A 17,695-nucleotide genomic window follows, 5' to 3' on the forward strand; every position below is an offset into this window, starting at 1 on the left:
AGTCCCCTCTGACACCCCGTCCCTTGCCATTCCACTACCCGCAGCAGCGTACCGTCGATAAAACCAGAGGCAATCCTTCACTGCGGTCTGCCTGCTCCCAGAGGGCTGCCCCAGGGTCAGGAGAGCTTGTCTGGAGGAACCTGATGCCAGCTGAAGCCCACAAATATTGTCCTTCTCGCCCTAACGCTGTCCTTCCTACGTCAGCAGCACCAGGACGTGTTTTTCAGCATCTCCCCCCCACCCGCAGCATTTTACAAGCAACTTGCCTATCTGATTTCAGGGCTAGCTCAACCAAAGCGTGATGCAGAAGAGCACCTGGGATCGATGACATTTATTTCTCACCTTACAGAAGCCAAACCGAGCCCTGGCTGAGCCCTACATCGCCAGACACCGAATCAGGACACCCGGAAAAAAATCAGCGTGGCCGAGTTCCGCTGCTTGGCGTGGGCACAGGACGATGGCAAGGTCAGGCAAGGTCAGGCCCCGCTAAAGGCACCCGCACCGATCCTGCCCTTTGCTCGGTTTGGCAAGCAAGGATTTCGGCTTTTGCTCGGCCCAGCAAGGCGCTGAGTAAATGAACGCCCCCCGAGGGGCCGCGGCCCCGCAGGACCCGAGGGATGCGGAGGGTGGTCATTTTTTAATTCCCAGCTGCGCGGCAGTTTCATCACCAAACGTGCCACTAGATGGAGCTTTCCAGGCGCTGATCCACAGGAGGAAACAGTCGTGGTTCTCCCAAGCTATTCCTTCCCTTTTCTAAAGCCAGAGATGCCCCTTCCCCGTGACAAGAGCCCCAGCGGATGCTGCCTGCCCAGCGAGGGCCGCTCTGCAGCGTGCCAGCAGCAGGGAGAGCCGAGCACAGACGGCACCGCGTAGCTGGGCGCTGGGGCCGGCTCCTTCACCAGCCACCAAGTTGCTCGGTTGGCAGCAGCAAAGGCCACCGACAAGGTTTTGCAGCCCTGGCACCCATCACCTGGGAGCAGGACGTTCTGACGCCACGGGGAGAGCTGGTGCCCCCCAGAACTGCTCCTCTCGCTGGCAGCCAGTCCCACCCCCGGGGAATTGCCTCCAGCCGGACGGAGACGAGGCCAAGTGCCACCAAACCACCAGGATGCCAGCTCAGCGCGTAGAGAAACGTGCCAGCTGGCCACACAAGGGTGTGCAAATCTCTGCTGGGATGCTTCTGTGCAAATCTCTGCTGGGACACTCGCAGCGCACGGAGGGCAACAGCCACAGGGACCCTGCGGCTTCCCGAGTGCACAAACCCCGCTGCCGTGCGGTTTCGCCCCCCCTTGCTAATTGTGAAATGGCCCCTAACGACACCCGTTAGGCAGGAATTGACCTGTGCTCTCCAAAAAATCACTGAAAATCCATAAAGAGCCATTGCTGCTGCTTTTCATTCAAGGCTGTAAGGCAGGCGAGACGCCCGCTGGACATTTTAAAGCCAGCATCCGCAGCTGTAGCCATTTATCACCCATCAGCCGTACCTACGACAGCGAAAACCCTTCAACCCCTGCTGGAAAACATCGGGGCTCGGAGCTGCCCCGGATTGCTGAGCCAGCAGGCGTGCAGCGGGGAGCCCCCGGCGCCGCCTCGCCTCTCGCAGCGATGCTGCGAGCGTGCCCGCTCCCCGGGGAGCGCGGCCAGGAGCCGCGGGGCTGCGCGTCCACCCGCGCCAACGCCGTGCCCACGCCGTGCCCGCCGGGGCGCAGGGAGATGGAGCTGCCCCGGGAGTGATGCTGCTCGCGGGAGCCCATGTGATGCTGGGCTAGCGCGGCTCCTCCATCGTCCCCCTCCGCTCGCAGGCTGTCATGGCGACTCCCAATAATGTCACTCCCACCAACTGCAGCTGGTGGCCCATCTCGGCTCTGGAGAACGACGCGGGGAAAGGCAAGGAGGGGGAGGAAAATCAGGATCCGACAGATCCCGCTCTCAAAGCCCAGGACAGGCTGGTTTTGTACCACTGGACCCAGTCCTTCAGCTCCCAAAAGGTAAAGCGCTCGGCCGGGTTCTCGGGGAAGAATCACCTCCAGCATCCAGGGCTTACCCTTGCCTCGGGAGGAGGGCTCGGCTCGGGGGAGAGCCAGCAGCTATTCCCCAGGCTGGCAAGGGGAGCGGCGCGTGCCCGGTCAGCTCTTTTGTACCCGCATTTCTGTGTTTCAACAGCATCTCCCTGGGGAGGGGATGTTGGGGGGGGGGGGGGGTCAGCCAAATCCTGCTTGGGCTCTGACACCAGGCTTTGCAGCGGGAGACGCCTCTGCTTTGTACTCGCTCCCGGCCCCTCTCTCATGTGGCGAGGCGTGCAGACAAAGGCTGAGCCCAGGACCACCCTGCAGCTGGGGGGCTGCGGGACCCCCGCGCTTCCCGGAGCAGGGAGCGACCCCGGGACACGGCCCTGTGCCGGGAACGCTTTGCCCTGGCACTGCGGCAGCACCCTGGAAATCCCTGTCCTGAAGCACCCTGGCTCTATGCAAGGCATCGGGGGGGCAGACAGCCAGAAATCCCATTTTCTGGGTGGTGGCAAACGCTCTTTTTGCAGCGCAGCAGCGGCGTAACAAACCTGACCTCCTGCTGGCCCCTCTGTCATTCCCGTGCCATTGACACCAGAAGGGCAGTGAGCTATTCGGGGGGCCTGGGGGGCACCCATGGGGCCTGGGGGGCACCCATGGGACCCACTCGAGCCCCACAGTGGGGACATCCCCATCTGCTCGTGCGCACCACGGGCCCGTAGGCGCCCGATGCAGCAGGGCAGCCGCACACGCTCGGCCCCACCGTGCTGATCCAGATCTGCACCAGCAAGGGGATGCTCTCTGGGCTGCAGCAGGCAGTGGGGGTCTTTTATTTATTTTTTTCTTGTTGATGACACAGCCTCCAGCAGCTGGGACCCCTCCTTGGGGCACAGACACCCCCAGGACCCCTGGCACCTGCGCTGCCCCTGCCTGGTCCCTGCCGGCCCTGCTCGCAGGCCCCGATGGCAAAAGGGAATGGGGCAACAGCAGGAGCCCAAGGGGGCACCTGGGGTGGCCCCAGCCGGGGTTTGTCCCTCGGGTGGGAGGAAAACGCTGGGAGCAATTTCCTATTGAGGGAAGCAGGCTTTTCCTTGCCTGACTTTAAAGGAAAAAAAAAAAATTAATTTGTCAGCCCCATAAATAATTAATGGCTAATTCCCCAGGAACTTTGAAGTGCTCATAGAAATGCTTTTATTTGTTAAGATGTATTTTTAGCTGCCGCTGCTGGTTGGAGGAAAACAAGTGATTTGCCTTCATTCAGCAGTTCTGTGAAACATGGCTCTCTGACATCCCTGCGGGGTGTTTTGGCCTGTCTGACATACTTGGTTCAACAATGGTCAGCTCAAATTGAGATCTTGAGTGCACATTCAACAACACCCCGAGCACAGAAAAGAGCAGCCAGGCTCTCAGAAGAGGATGCTGAGCTGTGCACAGCACCCCCAGCAGGGACCCGATTCCTACCCGATTCCCTGCCCCCGGCTCCCTCCCCCAGCTGGGCTCAGCGTTCCCGTCTGTACAATGGGCCAGGGCTGCCTCAGAGGCGGCCTTACAGGAAAGGAGGAGAGGAGCAGAGAGCAGGGAGACCAAATGCCATGGCACGGGAGGCACAAAGGGGTGCAGGGGGTGGGCAATGTCCCCGTGGGGCTGCGGCAGGGGGAACACCCAAGAGGCCAAGAGGCAGGGCAGGGCTCCAGCAGGGAGGAGGAGAAAACACACAGCAGGGCTCTCCTTGCTCCCAGGGCTTCCTGGAGTACAACAACTGCCTGAAACCCTCCACAAAACAGAGCCTTTTTCCAAAATGCGCCCAGCAAAGCCAGAGCCTGACCCCGAGAGCAGGGCATACCTGAATTTCCATCCAGGTTTCCTCCAGGCGGGCCGAAGCATCCCCTGGGCACAGGGTGTAGCACCGCTGCAGCCACCGCCACCTCTTCCTCCTCTTCTTCCTCTCTGGGTGCGTGCCGGTGCTCTGCCCAGCTGGGATCCACAGCCCCATCGCAGATCCCCCCCAGCTGGGGAAATGCTGCCTCTGCCCGACTCCACCTGAGGCCGAGGGCCGGGCTTCCAGCCCCCAGGCTCCCATCCCTAACTTCATCTGTGTGTCATGCAGGCCGCCAGCCACACGGAAGTGACAAATTCTGCAAAATCCTGGGTGGCTGCGGGTCTCCCTCATGATCCCTCCCTCCCTCATCCATTACCAGCAAGGGAAACCCTCACCCTGCCACCTTGGCTCCTTGCAGAGGGAGCGAGGTGCGCGCGTGACAGCACGGTGCTGTGCCGGTGGGCGAGGGACCCGCGGGGCGATGTGTGCCCCGTGGCCTCGGAGCACTTTTGGGGCCAGCTCGGGCCCGTTCCCCCCCGTCCCCCGCTGCAGGTGCGGCTGGTCATCGCGGAGAAGGGGCTGCCCTGCGAGGAGCGGGACGTCAGCATGCCCCTGCTGGAGCACAAGGAGCCCTGGTTCATGCGGCTCAACCTGGGGGAGGAGGTGCCCGTCATCATCCACAGGGACAACATCATCAGCGACTACAACCAGATCATCGACTACATGGAGAAGAACTTCACGGGAGGTAAGGGGGGGACAGAGCCGCGTGGCCAAGCTGCATCGCAGAGGAAATTTAGGGCTGAGTGAGATGCTGTTGGCTGGATGCAGCCGTTTCTCCCTGCAAAGTTTCAGCTGTCCCCAAAAAGAGCGGTGACCAAGCAGCCCTCCCAGCGCTTTCACGTTTTCCTATGAAAAATATCCTTGAGGTCTCACAGGGTGCGGGGAAAATGGCCCTAGTGAGGTCAAACAAAGGGAGCAGTGCTAGGGACCATGAGGTGATGTGACACGGATCCAGAGGAGGGGACTGGGAAGGGGGAGCCCTTGTGTCCCCCTGGGGCAGGGCTGCAGGCAGTGCCCGGCTGACCCCGGGGTGCTGAGCGGTGCTGCGTGGCAAGCAGCGCCTCGAGTCCCTTCACCCTCATTTCCCCAGGCTGGGACGCTCGGCCGGGGGGACTTCAAAGCCGAGCAGGGAGCTTTGGCTGCGGCATCACGACGCTCGCCCCAGCATCCATCACCCTTGCGACAGAGACATCAAAACCATCTCAAAATAGCTCCCCCAGCAAGCGCGCCTTGCCAGCCTCAGCTGCTGTCCTCTCCCGGCCTCGCCGCCGTGGTGCTCAGCACAGGCAGGGCGCTTCCCCGCCGTGGGGACAGACGGACGGACACCCCAAATCCCATGGGGGAGCCCTCGCCAGCAGCAGCTCCCAGGACGGGGCAGCCCCACACCCTGGGGGCCCCGAGGTTCATCGCCCCGTGGGGCCGCAGTCCCCGCACCGCTCGGTGCCGTCACCCGGGCGCTGCGAGGAGCAGGTGACGAGGCATATGCTGGCAGCACGCTGTCCCCGCAGGGGAGGGACAGCAGCTAACGCCGGCGGCAGGGAACAGCTCTGAGCGCAGTGGGGATTTGTGGCTCTGCCAGGGGACGTTGTGCTCTTTTTCTGGGGGGACAAGCAGCAATATCCCCCCGCAGCAGCAGCTGAGAGCCAGCACAGGTACTAGGGAGACTGCTCCTGCCTCTTCCTTCACCCTCCAAAACACGGCAAGTATTTTTCTTCAGGAGATGGCAACAAAAATCTTTCCACTGTCACTTGTGCTTTGCTGCCATGGAGGAACACGGTGTTCCCTCCCCGCTGCTCCGGGGAAACTCCTGCCCTTGAGCTCTTCCAGCCAGGTGAATTTTCTTACCTTTCCGCTGAGAAGCGTGATGTGGGGAGCACCTGGGGAGAGGAAGGTTGGCCCAGGGCCATCATCTCCTTCCGCACCACCTGCTCTGGAGCCATGGCCCACCCAACATTAACCACGAAAAGCACCACCAGGGTGGCACTGCGGTGGTCTGTGGAGGCATCGCCCACCTCGCAGCAATGCGCAGGGCTTGGGAATGCCCGTAGTAGAAGGAGCAGTCACAGAGCTTTGTTTCCAGGACTGGAAGTGTTTTCTGCTAGTTATGCTGAGCTACCATTAAAGGGCAGCGCGGTAAGCAACATTTTTCCTTTTTTTGGGCCTCCTTTGTATGGACCATCGGCTGCTGGCCACAGGCCACAGCACCCACACCGCCCAGATGGGCTGCAGTGTGCAGAGGCAGAACAAACGCCGTCCCCCCGAAAGGATGGTGAAGGACGGGGGCTGGCAGCCAGCAGCTCCTATTTCATCGTGGTCGCTCCCTCCAGCTGCTGGACGGGGCCGTGGTGCTGGGCACGCTGGTTTCCAGCCCTGGCACCAGCCCGTCGGGCGCTGGCCATGCACCACGAGGAGGGAGCTCGCAGGCTGTAGGTTGGTTGTCACCGTTTCATTCAGCCGGGTGCATTTCTCAGGTGGAAAGTCCCAAGTTGTAGAGCTGGAGTGGAAGCAGCAACGTGTGCTTGCTTCAGAGAGAGCTGGGGGGACATCAGGTGCCTCTGCTCTTGCCGTTACCTCCCCTTGCTGTGCGCCGCGGGGTCCGCATCCAACCCTCCACCCAGCTCCCCCTGTCAGAGGTGTCGGAAGGTTTGCAATACCCGGGCTGCCAAAACTTCTGCTCTCCGTTCCTGCTGGGCCAACCTGTGCCGCTGCCTTGCTCCCACCACCGGCAGTGCCAGAATTATTATTTTGGGTCCTTAACTAGGGAGCAGCATCGGCCACACCTGCAGAAGTCCGTCTGCTGCTGCACCCTTCGCTCAGCCCCAGAGGCAGCACACGGACAGCCCGGCCTGCTGAGTCCCAGCAGTAAATCTGCTCACTCCCTGTTAGCTATCTGCAAAAGCCATAAACTTTTACGATCCCGTAAAGAAACGGGCCTGATATTCTTGGAGGAGACAACAGGAATGGTTCCCTCCTTCTGGTGACATCTGCTGCGCATTTTGAGCTGTAAATGAAATAAAGGAGCACGATACAAACTGCCATGCAGTGAGAGTGAACAAAGCACAACAAGCCGAGGATGCGCACAGCTGCCGGGACGAGGGATGCTCCTTTGGTTTCGGCACTGGATGAGAGTTGAGGGGAGAGATGCTTGGCTCCTTGCTCTGTCACCCTCATTACCCATATTGAATGGGATTTTCAAGCAAACTCAAAAAAACGAGGTACCTCATTGCACTGGTGTAGAGCGCATAACCGAGGGGACCCAGCCTCGGACCCGCAGGTCTGAGCTCCTTTCTGCAGAAGGGGAATGTTTCGTTCCCCTGCTGGGAGCTGTGAAACCAGAGGACTGCACACAGTGCTCCAGTGTGGGCTAACGGGCCCCTGCTGAGTGCCCGAGCCCCAGCCCTGCTAACACCTTTCCCGTTTGCCCCTTTCAGACAACGTCCCCCAGCTGATCCCCGAGCCCGGGACCCCGCTGCACTCGCGGGTGCTGCAGTACCGGGAGCTGCTGGACTCGCTGCCCATGGACGCCTACACGCACGGCTGCATCCTGCACCCCGAGCTCACCACCGACTCCATGATCCCAAAGTACGCGACTGCTGAGATCCGCAGTAAGTCGCCTCTGGGGCAGGGAGCCGGCGGGACGGCACCGCGGCCCTTCCTTCAGGCAAGGCAGGGAAAATGGCAAAGCAAAGCTGCTGGGGAGCTGCGGGTGCCCTGGGGTGGCTTCCTGGCCCTGGGGTGCCCCCCATCTGCCCTCTCCCGAGGGTTCCCCCAGGGCACCGGCTGCCCAGCTGCCTCCCTCCGCAGCGGTGCCATCACCACACTCAGCGCACAATTGTGCAGCTCTTTTTGGGGTGCTCCCTTCCTGCTCCCCCTCTTCCCTCCGGTAACTCCAAGGGGACAGGTGGGGGAGCACAGCGAGGTTGAATTGCAGAGGGTGGATGAATTGGCACCAGACAGCACGCAGCCTCCAAGCACTCATGAAACATTGACGATGCTTAATATAACTCAGCAGCAGGGCTCGCTCCTGAAGAGTCCCTCTCCAGAAAAGTGACTTTGTCTGGATGGCACCGTCCTGCCCCGCATCTCTGCCCTCCGGCACACTCCAGCCCCAGGCAGCTCCCATAACAAAGTCACGTTTTACCTCCCACAAGAGGGACCTGAACACCAGGCTCAACTCATGCCTCTGATAAAGGCGTCGTGCAGAGCCCGGTCCCCTCCCCAGAGCGTGCTGCTGCATTGCTTCACGCTCCCCGCCTGACTCACCGCGCTGCCCAGGGCCTGCCAAGATGTTTCAAAATATCTCGCCTTCCAGAGCTCCTGGCTGGTGGCGTTTTTCCCAAACCGTCACAAAGGAGGGGCTGTGCGATGGCTGGGCAGTTCAGGTGCCCTGGTGCTGGGGGTGCCCTTCCTCCCCGTGGCGCTGCCCTTGACGGCCCCAGGGGATGGCTTGGCAGCCCCACGGGGCTGGGGAAGTGCCTGGCTCTCCCAAGAGGGGCAGGGGAACTACAGCTGGGTGATATTCGGGCTGTCTGTGAGTTACCAGCCAAGGAAAGACGGCTGAGAGGCTTGGAGAGCACCCCGGGGGAACAAAAGGCATCTTTCCCTGTGGCTGCTACAGTCTCCTGGGGGAAAATGGGGAATTTCCCCATTCCGGGGCAGCAAAGAGCCTGCTGCTGGCATCCCCTGCAGTACCCCTCCTGGCAGCACTGGCTGGAGATGGGGCTATGCAATTCCAAAGGCAGCTTTAGCAGTTAAAACACACTCAGCCCCGTACCTCTCCCTGCTGCTCTGCACACACACGGACACGGGGCGGCTGCCCAGGAGATCCCAGCCCAGAGGCTCGATCTGCTGGGAAGGACGTGGCAGGAACTGGAAGATGGGGAGGGTGGTGACGGCGCTGCCACCCCCTGCCTATGGCAGCAGCGCCAGAGGTGCACTGGGGAGAGCAGTGCTCGGCCTCGCTGGGTGGGCAGCGGGGGCGCAGGGCAGGAGCAGGTGATGCTGCCGGGATGCAAATTCACTGCGGCAGTGAAATGCCGAGTTTTCCCTTGGGAAATCATCCCAGCAGCTCCGGGATGACTTGCAAAGGCAGCAAACACACCTGACGCAAGCCATGGGGGCTGTAAATCAGGCAGCACAGCCGCTGCTCTGCTGCCAGCCCAGGCACAGCCTCGTGCCCTCCTTTCAGTCCCTCTCCTGCTCCATTGTGGCAGTGGGGTGAGGCACAGCTCAGGACGGCAGCGCTGTACCTGGGCTGGGGGATGCACAGAGCTGAGCCCAGGGACCCCTCTGCTGGGGCAGGGACACCTGTGGTGACGGCAGCCTTGGAGGTCAGACCCATGCTAACAAAAAAATAAAACAGCCAGCTTGGCTCCCCAGAGCCTCCGCTCTGGGCAGGGGCAAACCTTGGGCTGGCAATGGCAGAAGGTGCAGAGCAGAAGAACTGGGAAACCCCATTAGTGGAGTTCTATCACCTCCTCCCCTCTCCGTGTCTTTTCCTACCAAATCCCTCTGCCTGTGCATTGCACAGAGGAGAAGAGGCTGCTCTGTGCAAGGAGCTCTTGCAACAGGCACAGTCTGCGTGGTTTCGGGCTGGTGTGAACACATCTGCTGGCGTTAGGCAATTGCCAGCTCTTGCAACAAACCAGAACCTGGTCCCTGCTGCCAGCCCAGACCCCAGCAGCAGCCTGGGACCTGCGGGGGAACTGAGGTCTGAATTTTGCTCCATCTGGCACAGAGCTTCGCTGTTGGGAAAGGGCTGGCAAACTGAGCCAGGCTGAACCGAACATCAGCTACGCTGCTTAGATCTGACTCCTCTCCCCTGTTTTTGGATGCCTCTCTGCCAGCCCTTTGGGGCAGGCACCAGTTTTCTGCCTGGTTTTGCCCCATGCAACACTCCCAGCAAAGGGGCTGAGCCACCCTGCTCCCAGCAGAGCCAGGGAAAGCGGCCCCAGAGGGAGCCTTCGTGCTGGTCCTTTCTTTTTTCATTTTTAGCAGAGGAACAGCACTTCAAAGCCATTTAATGCATCAAAAAGTCTCTTCTTTTTTTTCTCCAAACAAAACAGCTGGATTGTGCTTGCAAATCCCCCTTAATTAAGCTCTTTGAAGGGAGCTCAGCTGCCTCCCAGGCTCACCTGCAGGACAGGATAACTCCAAAACTGCACCTTCAGCCTGCTGAGCTCACCAAACACGCCACTTTCTTGCTGTAAAAATCTGAGAGGCTGCAGCTCACCAGGGAAATCTCCAAAGGCCTCAGCTCCTGTCTGCCCCAGCTCATCCCTGCCCCTGCCAAACACAGCCAGCACCTCTCGGCAGGGAGGAAACACCCCCGCAGCCCCTCTTTGTGTCTCCCTCCAGGACACTTGGCTAACGCCAGCATGGAGCTGATGAAGCTGGACCATGAGGAGGAGCCACCGCTGACAGAGCCGTACCTCTCCAAGCAGAAGAAGCTCATGGTAAGCCGCTCAGAGGTGGTGGGGCTGCAGGAACGCATGGCTGGCCGGCCATTCGTCTCCCACCCTCACCACGGCTCTTCACCTAGGCCAAGATCCTGGAGCACGACAACGTGAACTACTTGAAGAAAATCCTCGGCGAGCTGGGAATGGTGCTGGACCAGATCGAGGCCGAGCTGGAGAAGAGGAAGCTGGAGTACCAAGGTAGGGCTGCCTGCATGGGGTGGTTTTCAGCCCAGGCGTGATTTTGGGAGGGCTGATGGCTTCGCACCCAGTGAAAGTCCACCCTGAGCTCCATGTAGGTTGTATGGATGGGGCAGGGGCTGCTCCGGGAGTCCACACGCCTTGCTTGCTGCAGGGGACAGGCAGCTCCTCTGTCCTCACACCCGCTTTGCAGGAGCTCCAAGGTCACTGCAGCGTGGTGGCACATCCCCAGCAAAGGGCCACCAGTGACCCACCAACCAGACACTAATCCTGCCGGTCCCTCGCTCCTCTGCTTTGCCCCCCATCACCTCCATCAGCACAGGAGGAATTTGGTACCTGTGCCACTGTGTGTCACCACACAGACGTATGCCACCACCAAGTCCTCTCGCCCTCCTGGCTCCCTCTATCCCCAGGGGTGCTGTCATCACGGCGAGTCTGAGAAACCAGCCCAAAGCTCAGCGGCAGGAGGTGAAAGGATGCGCTGGCTGAACAACCAGGGCTCAGCCACCTGAACTGCCAGCAGTGACAAGTCAGAGTGGGCCAGCGCTGTGACTCTGCAGGCTGTGGCTCTGCGGGCCCTGCTGTGACTCAGCGGTGGTTGTCCAACTCTGGAAAGACCAGGCCGGTCCCGGCTGTTGTGCCATGAGGAGCACGGGTTGCTGAAAGCCCAGGAGCAGGGACATAGTCCTCAGCCCCTGGGTGCTGGTGTGCACCCATGGCACACGCAGGGCACCGAGTGCCCAGCTCCCAGCACTGCCACTTCTGACCTGCTGCACGAGGGCAGGGAAACCTGGGGGCCCTTGAGGGGTCCTGGAGAGGTGTGAGCTGCGCAGAGCCCACGTAAGACAGCAGCAGGTGGGACGGAGCCACTCCAGCCAGCCCCAACATCAAACAGCGCCGCTGAGAGCCCCCCCCCCCCCGATGCCCTGGCACAGTTGGGCGTTAGTTGTCCTGCTGCCACCTCCATGTTCCCCCCAGTCCTACTTGAGCAGGGCTCCTGACCCCATCCCCAGGACACATGGAGGTGCCAGGGATGCAGCCCAGACGTGCTAATGAAGGGGTGACCCCACAGCTGCCCCCACTTGGGGAGCCGTGCGTCACACGGGGTGGCACTGAGGGGACCTCGAGGCCCTACAAAGCCCGAGGCTGGGGACGTGCTGGAAGCTCCGAGGCATGTTGGCCTAATTGCGTCCAACGAAGCCCCTCGTTAGCAGATCCAAGAGGAGAGGCCAGCTGAATTCACCTCATTACCTGCCCTCAGAGGTGCCAGGAGCTGCTTTTGCCCCCAAACCCCCAGCACACCTCAGGGGTGCTGAGGAGCAAGGCAGGCCCCAGCACCAACCCCTCACCTCACAGCGTCCTTGGGGCCCAGCAGCACCCGACAGGCTCCAGCTGCAGCACCCCCACACTTTATTAGCCACCAAAAATATTTACTGACTAATTAGGCACAGGCAATCTGTCCACTCGGGCTGTGCCTCTGGCAGGATTAGGCAGGCTGCCAAGCGGGTACAAACGAGGCCTGCTAATTACCAGTAATTCCCCTGGCCTGGCCCCGCAGCCAGCCCAGCTTCAGCAGGGCCCATGCAGGATGCAGTGGGGGCCTCTCCCACCTTCCCCCAATTTCAAAGGGGCATCACACAGGCTTTCCACCCCACCTGTAGGGCAGAGCCTCACACAGAGCAGCGGAAAAGCCTCAAAATTAAGGATTTGATGCAAACTAGGAGTTTTAACGTGGGAGCAGAGCAGAGACGCCTCTCCCCATTGCCAGCACAGGCAGCTCCCAGCCTCCCCTCCCCAGCACACCCTAGAGTTTTGGGGTGTGCCCAAAAGGGCACTAGGGGTGTGTTTAACACTACCCTGACCCCAGCCAGCTTCTTCCAGCCTGTTTTATTCCTGGACATATCCCACGTGAGGTTATTTCCAGGGTCACCGTTATCAGGGGCCATCAGCACTGTGGTATCTTCCCTCCCGGCCAGCCCTCACACCCAGCTCTGCCTCCCCACAAAACCCAGCTCTCGGCACAAATTTTGGTGGCCCCGAGCAGGGGCCCAGAGCTGGAGGGGGGGACAGAGGCAGGACCTCTGTGACAGCACGCAGAGAGAGCAGCCAGGCTGGGCCAGCAAATGGTTTTGATTCCCAAGGATTTCTCACATCCCTAAAATAGGACGTGTTACCATGCCACCCCTCAAACAGCTCCCAACGCCCAGCGGCAGCCAAGGACAAACGCTCCCCGAGCACTAACAGCAGAAGTGCTTGCTGCACCACAAAAAGCCATTTCACAGAGAGTGATTTGTATCTTCATACGGGTTATAAATGATAACTATATATATAAATGATCATATATATATATAATATATATATAAATGATCAGCCCAATAGATAAGGTTTGGTCTTTGGGGACATCAGAGAGCTGAGAAAAAGCATTGGGAGTCTAATCCAAATCCTATTCCTTCCATGGAGCTTTGACCAATCCTCTAAGTGCCCACCCAAGGATCTATTCTCATCCTACCTCTGTCACTTCTTTCTCCAGGGCAGAAGTGTGAGCTTTGGCTCTGTGGCTGTGTCTTCACTTTGGCCGATGTCTTGTTAGGAGCTACCCTGCATCGCCTCAAGTTTCTAGGACTCTCTAAGAAATACTGGGAAGACGGCAGCAGACCTAACCTACAGTCCTTCTTCGACAGGATACAGAAACGCTTTGCCTTCAGGAAAGTCTTGGGAGACATACACACCACGCTCCTCTCAGCAGTGGTACCCAACGCCTTCCGGCTGGTCAAGCGGAAACCTCCCTCCTTCTTCGGAGCCTCCTTCCTGATGGGATCGCTGGGGGGAATGGGATATTTTGCTTATTGGTACTTAAAGAAAAAATACATCTAATGCTGGCTGCTTGGTGTTTAGTTTGGTGTCTCTGTGCTGTGTGAAATTATGATGAAGCCTCAGTAACTGTAATGAAATTTGAAGCAAGGTATGACTAATTATATTGTTTAATGTAACATTCCATAGTCTAGAAGTAGAAAAGTATACTGCAAGGAAATAAGACAACAACAACAACAACAAAAGCATCAACTTGTAAATGCCTTTTTTAGGGTTAAGTATTCAACGCCAGCGAGAGCCTCAGGGGGTCACCGGGCTCCCCGTGCCCACCGGGAAGTGCCGCCGGTGCAGGCCAGCTCCACTGGGAGAGACAGGAACCCCGAGAAGTTTCCCAGGTTGAACCACGGGACTCGGATACTCGGTCCTCGATGTCTGTTTCCGAAGTGTTCACCGGCCACATTTCACACGTGTAACTAGTGGGGACTTTTTTCTTCTAGAAGCCATTCTGTCGTGCTCGGAGGCTTTCCTGGGAGCAGGGTGCAGTAGCTGGCCACGGTCAAGATGGATTTGCATTCTTCAATTTCCCATTTTTTAAATTGTTTTCCTTAAAAAGAATATTTTTTATTGAGCTACTCTTAGCATCTATCCACTTTCTATGTCTGGTTTTGGTGGGCTTTTTTTTAGAAAAGAATTTCATGTCTGTCTTCAACTGCCACACTTTCCTCCTGAGATAAATCGTTTTGACTTCCACCCTGAATTTTGGCACACGAAGGGAATTATTGTTTTAGCCTTTTGGCTCAGTCTTGAGTTTTCTTTTGTGGATTTGCAAAGCATCTCTCACCGCCCAAGCATACCTGGACTCTGAAAAAGTGCTACCGTTTTCCAAACTGTCAGGACTTTTCCGAAGAAACTTTGGCCTTCTCTTCCATTGGGGGCTCTTTTCTGTCATTTCCTCGCTGTGTGTTTTCTTAGAGACACTTTGCACAGAATCACGTTTATGACTTTCTTGTGCCTTTTGCATGTTGGAAAGAATAACGGGCCTCACTGCTACTCGTGCTTTGAAACTGAGATCCTCAATAAACCGTATGGGAGGAGTAACTGCTTCCCATTCCTAAATGTGTTCAACAAACTCCTAGTCTAATTTCAAAGCGTGCCCATGTCCAGAGGCATGTGCAGGTGGTTTGTGCTTTTTCTTTTGAGCTGTACTGGTATAAAACTCGCATGGAAACAATGCATATTCCTCTTCCAAAGCACACATTTCTGTAGGCGCTCAGCCTGCTAGGACCTCCGCTGGCTGGTTTGCAGAGCGCTCTGGTGATCCCTGCCGAGCCACGCTGCCTCTCTCGGCTTGGGAACTCATGCCGACTGTGGCTGAAGCAATATGAGTTTCATTGCCTCCAACTCAAAAATGATCTTTATGGCTTGGAAAGCTGCAGGATTTCCCAGGAGCTTTGGTTCTCAGTACAACCTGGCAGCCATGGAAGTGTGAATACTGAGCAGGAGTTACCAGGGTTGAGCACACAGGGATTAGACAAATGTAAAATGCTCTAATGTATGCGGTGTTTGCAATGAGTATGGGCTGGTGGCATACCTCTGGAATACAACCTGTGCAGCTGCAATAGCAGTTACCCCTGTTACCTCCCAGTGATTACGGTCAAACTCTCGGTGTGTGAGAACCCAAATCCACCACCTGTGCACGCACAGCAGGCACCTGCAGCTAAGGCTGTTCAGATGTCCTCCCAAGTACAGTTACCAATTTGCTTCATGGCATTAATGACTTCTGGAGAAATAGCTGTTCTGCTTCTCTTTGAAGAGGGAAGCAAGGGGGTCCCCTGAGGTCACCCCTTCTGTTGAATCTGAAAGGTGTAAGAACATACACGATGACCCCTAGTTCATCACGTCCGTGACACTAAATTCCCCCAAAGTTGTTACTTCTTTACCATGATTTCATCCTTCTACCTTTGTCGGTTGTTCTACAAAGGAATTCCCTGGTGCTAAGAGCCAATGAAATATACTCACCAGATATGGAAAGGAATAGTAATGGAGGAACAAGGCCATGAAACCCAGAGAGAACAAGAGCAAATACTCCCACAGTTCCCAGGCTTTCAGCCTGAGAATGAGGCAGAAGAAAGCTTCTTAGCAAGACTGCTGTTTGTTATTTTGCTGCCCCTCCCCTCCCTTTTAAAGGAAATAAAGAATAAATTTAGAATCACAAATCAGAACTCTAACCACTGGCGAAAGTAGGTGCTTGTTTTGTTTTGGAGCACGCTGTTATAATGCAGCTATTATAAGGAATGTCAGGCAGAGCCAACAGCCAGAACAAGGCACAGGTCAGCTCAGACCAAACTGTGACAGCTGTCTGTTATGTTGTCTCATGCTTTGATGGAAAGCCACAGATGCTGTAGTGATGAGTGTTGTATAGGGTAGCAGGCTGGCTAGTACTACTTACTGACGAGCCTTTGTTTTGAACCAAATAAAAGAAAAATAAAAATCGGTGAAGACAGTGCCACTCCCTGTTGCTGAGCCTTGTTTCCCGACCTTGGTAATGAAAAATAACAGGAGTTTGCTCCAGGGAAAAGCAATCTCCAAGAGCGATAAGAGACAATTACTGTGACAGGCAGGGGCTGGACTGATGTTGAAGTGAACCACGAGATGAATGTCACCACCCCAATCGATCCAGATTAGAGACTTATTATGAAGCAGCCCTGTTGTGATTACAGGCTATCATAATAAAAAGTTGCTTTCGCTCCAGTTGATCTAAGCCTCATCAGTTTTTCTCCTCTAGTTCCATTTAAAAACAGAGAGCCGCATCCTACAGCACCGTAAGCCAGGCTCTGGCCTGATGTTCCCTGCCCAAGGTACTTTCTGTACACAGAAATGTGAAAACGAGAGCAACCATCTGTTTTCTCGCTCCAGGACTTCATGCTTTGCTCTCAGCAAGGTGTGGGGTAACAGCAGCTCCCAAGGGGTAAGGCTGGAAGGTGAGGCACTCAGAGATGCTGTTTGGAACAAACGCCTGCCCTGGGATACCTCACAGTTTACTGCTGACCGATTCTGTAGCAAACTGCTAGCCCTGAAGCGGCTGGCTCAGCCGCACAAGGCAACAGAGGGAATGGCTTGTGCTGTATCATCCTGCACCACACACTCCTGAGTATCTAACCCAACCCCGTTTAGGGTCCTTCTTCCCTCCCACTTGCCAAGTCCCAGTCCAGCACTGAGGGACAGCTTCACCTTACACGCACTTACTTACCCAAGCAAATTTTTAGCCATCGAAATTCCTGTTTTTTAGGAGCAGCCATGCCTTTAGGCACCTAAGGACCTTAAAAACCTTTACGCATGCTGAAATGCTGGACTTGTTATTGAGATCAGGATCTACTTGGCAAGTCTGAGCCCTTCTGAACACCTCTGAGATGGAGCCTCATGACACTGAGTGAGCTGTGGGTACCACGCAACCTCCTCCTCCCTCCCAAGCCTCCTGTTCAAGAGGCTCCCAGGGATCAGATTTATAACCCTACAGTTTCTGAAGTCTTTATACTCCTATGGGTTTTGCTCAAAATGCTCAACTATGAAAACCAAAATGTATGTGTCAGTCTTGTGACCACAGTTTGCAGCCTTCTCTTCTTGTCAAGGGATGGGGAAGATTTCTCCATGCAGAATAAAGGACTTGGAAACAAAGCTTGGCAGAGGACATAGGACAGAGCACACAACCTAAGCCTGTCTGTCACAGGTTGCCAAAGAAATCAAGATCAAGGGCTAAGACTACCTAATGACAGTCTTGTGGCCCTCTAAGAAATTAATTGCTGAGTCTTGCTGTGCTTCTGGATGGAAAAATATCCTTACCACACAACTGCAGTTTCAGTGTTCTCGCTAATGAGGAGAAGGGGATGGTGTAAGAGGTGCTCTTTCAAGCAAGGGCAAAACTTCATTTCTGCTGTGAAACAAATAAGGGACTTTCCCACCTAAGAATGACAAACAGAAAACATTAGAGCTCGTGACAATACTGGGTTTTGTGACATTCACATCAAGATCAAAGCCAAATCCACCCAAGCTGGTTCTGCAATATTCCTATCCATACCCCTGAAGGATTTCCTAAAGCATGGCCTCACTGTTCACAGAAAAGCTTTTGTCTGAGACCCCTAATACTGAATTTAAGGTTTTAAGCAAGAGCAAAACCCACAGGAACTTTTATTCTCAGATAAAGCACATTCATGACAAATAAGTTTCCTTTTCTCCCTGTCACGCTGACTTCCTAATGTGCCCAGGTGACACTTACTATCATTACCTTTTATTTTCCATTTTACACGCTTTCCTCTGCAAGATTAAACGGAGAGAAAACAGCCTGC

The 17,695-nt window shown here is 56.5% G+C and overlaps 1 protein-coding gene across 1 annotated transcript; it reads left to right on the forward strand.

The window, feature by feature from the left end:
* Window positions 1-1,757: 1,757 nt before the first annotated feature.
* Window positions 1,758-15,994, forward strand: GDAP1L1 (ganglioside induced differentiation associated protein 1 like 1). Its single transcript, XM_035548201.2, has 6 exons — window positions 1,758-1,988; window positions 4,378-4,570; window positions 7,317-7,490; window positions 10,243-10,340; window positions 10,427-10,541; window positions 13,072-15,994. The coding sequence occupies exons 1-6, from the start codon at window positions 1,809-1,811 to the stop codon at window positions 13,413-13,415; spliced, it is 1,104 nt and encodes a 367-aa protein (XP_035404094.1). The 5' UTR covers window positions 1,758-1,808; the 3' UTR covers window positions 13,416-15,994.
* The last annotated feature ends 1,701 nt before the right edge of the window (window positions 15,995-17,695 follow it).

Source organism: Cygnus atratus, chromosome 16 (genome assembly GCF_013377495.2).
Source record: "Cygnus atratus isolate AKBS03 ecotype Queensland, Australia chromosome 16, CAtr_DNAZoo_HiC_assembly, whole genome shotgun sequence".
In the NCBI taxonomy this organism is placed as follows: domain Eukaryota; kingdom Metazoa; phylum Chordata; class Aves; order Anseriformes; family Anatidae; genus Cygnus; species Cygnus atratus.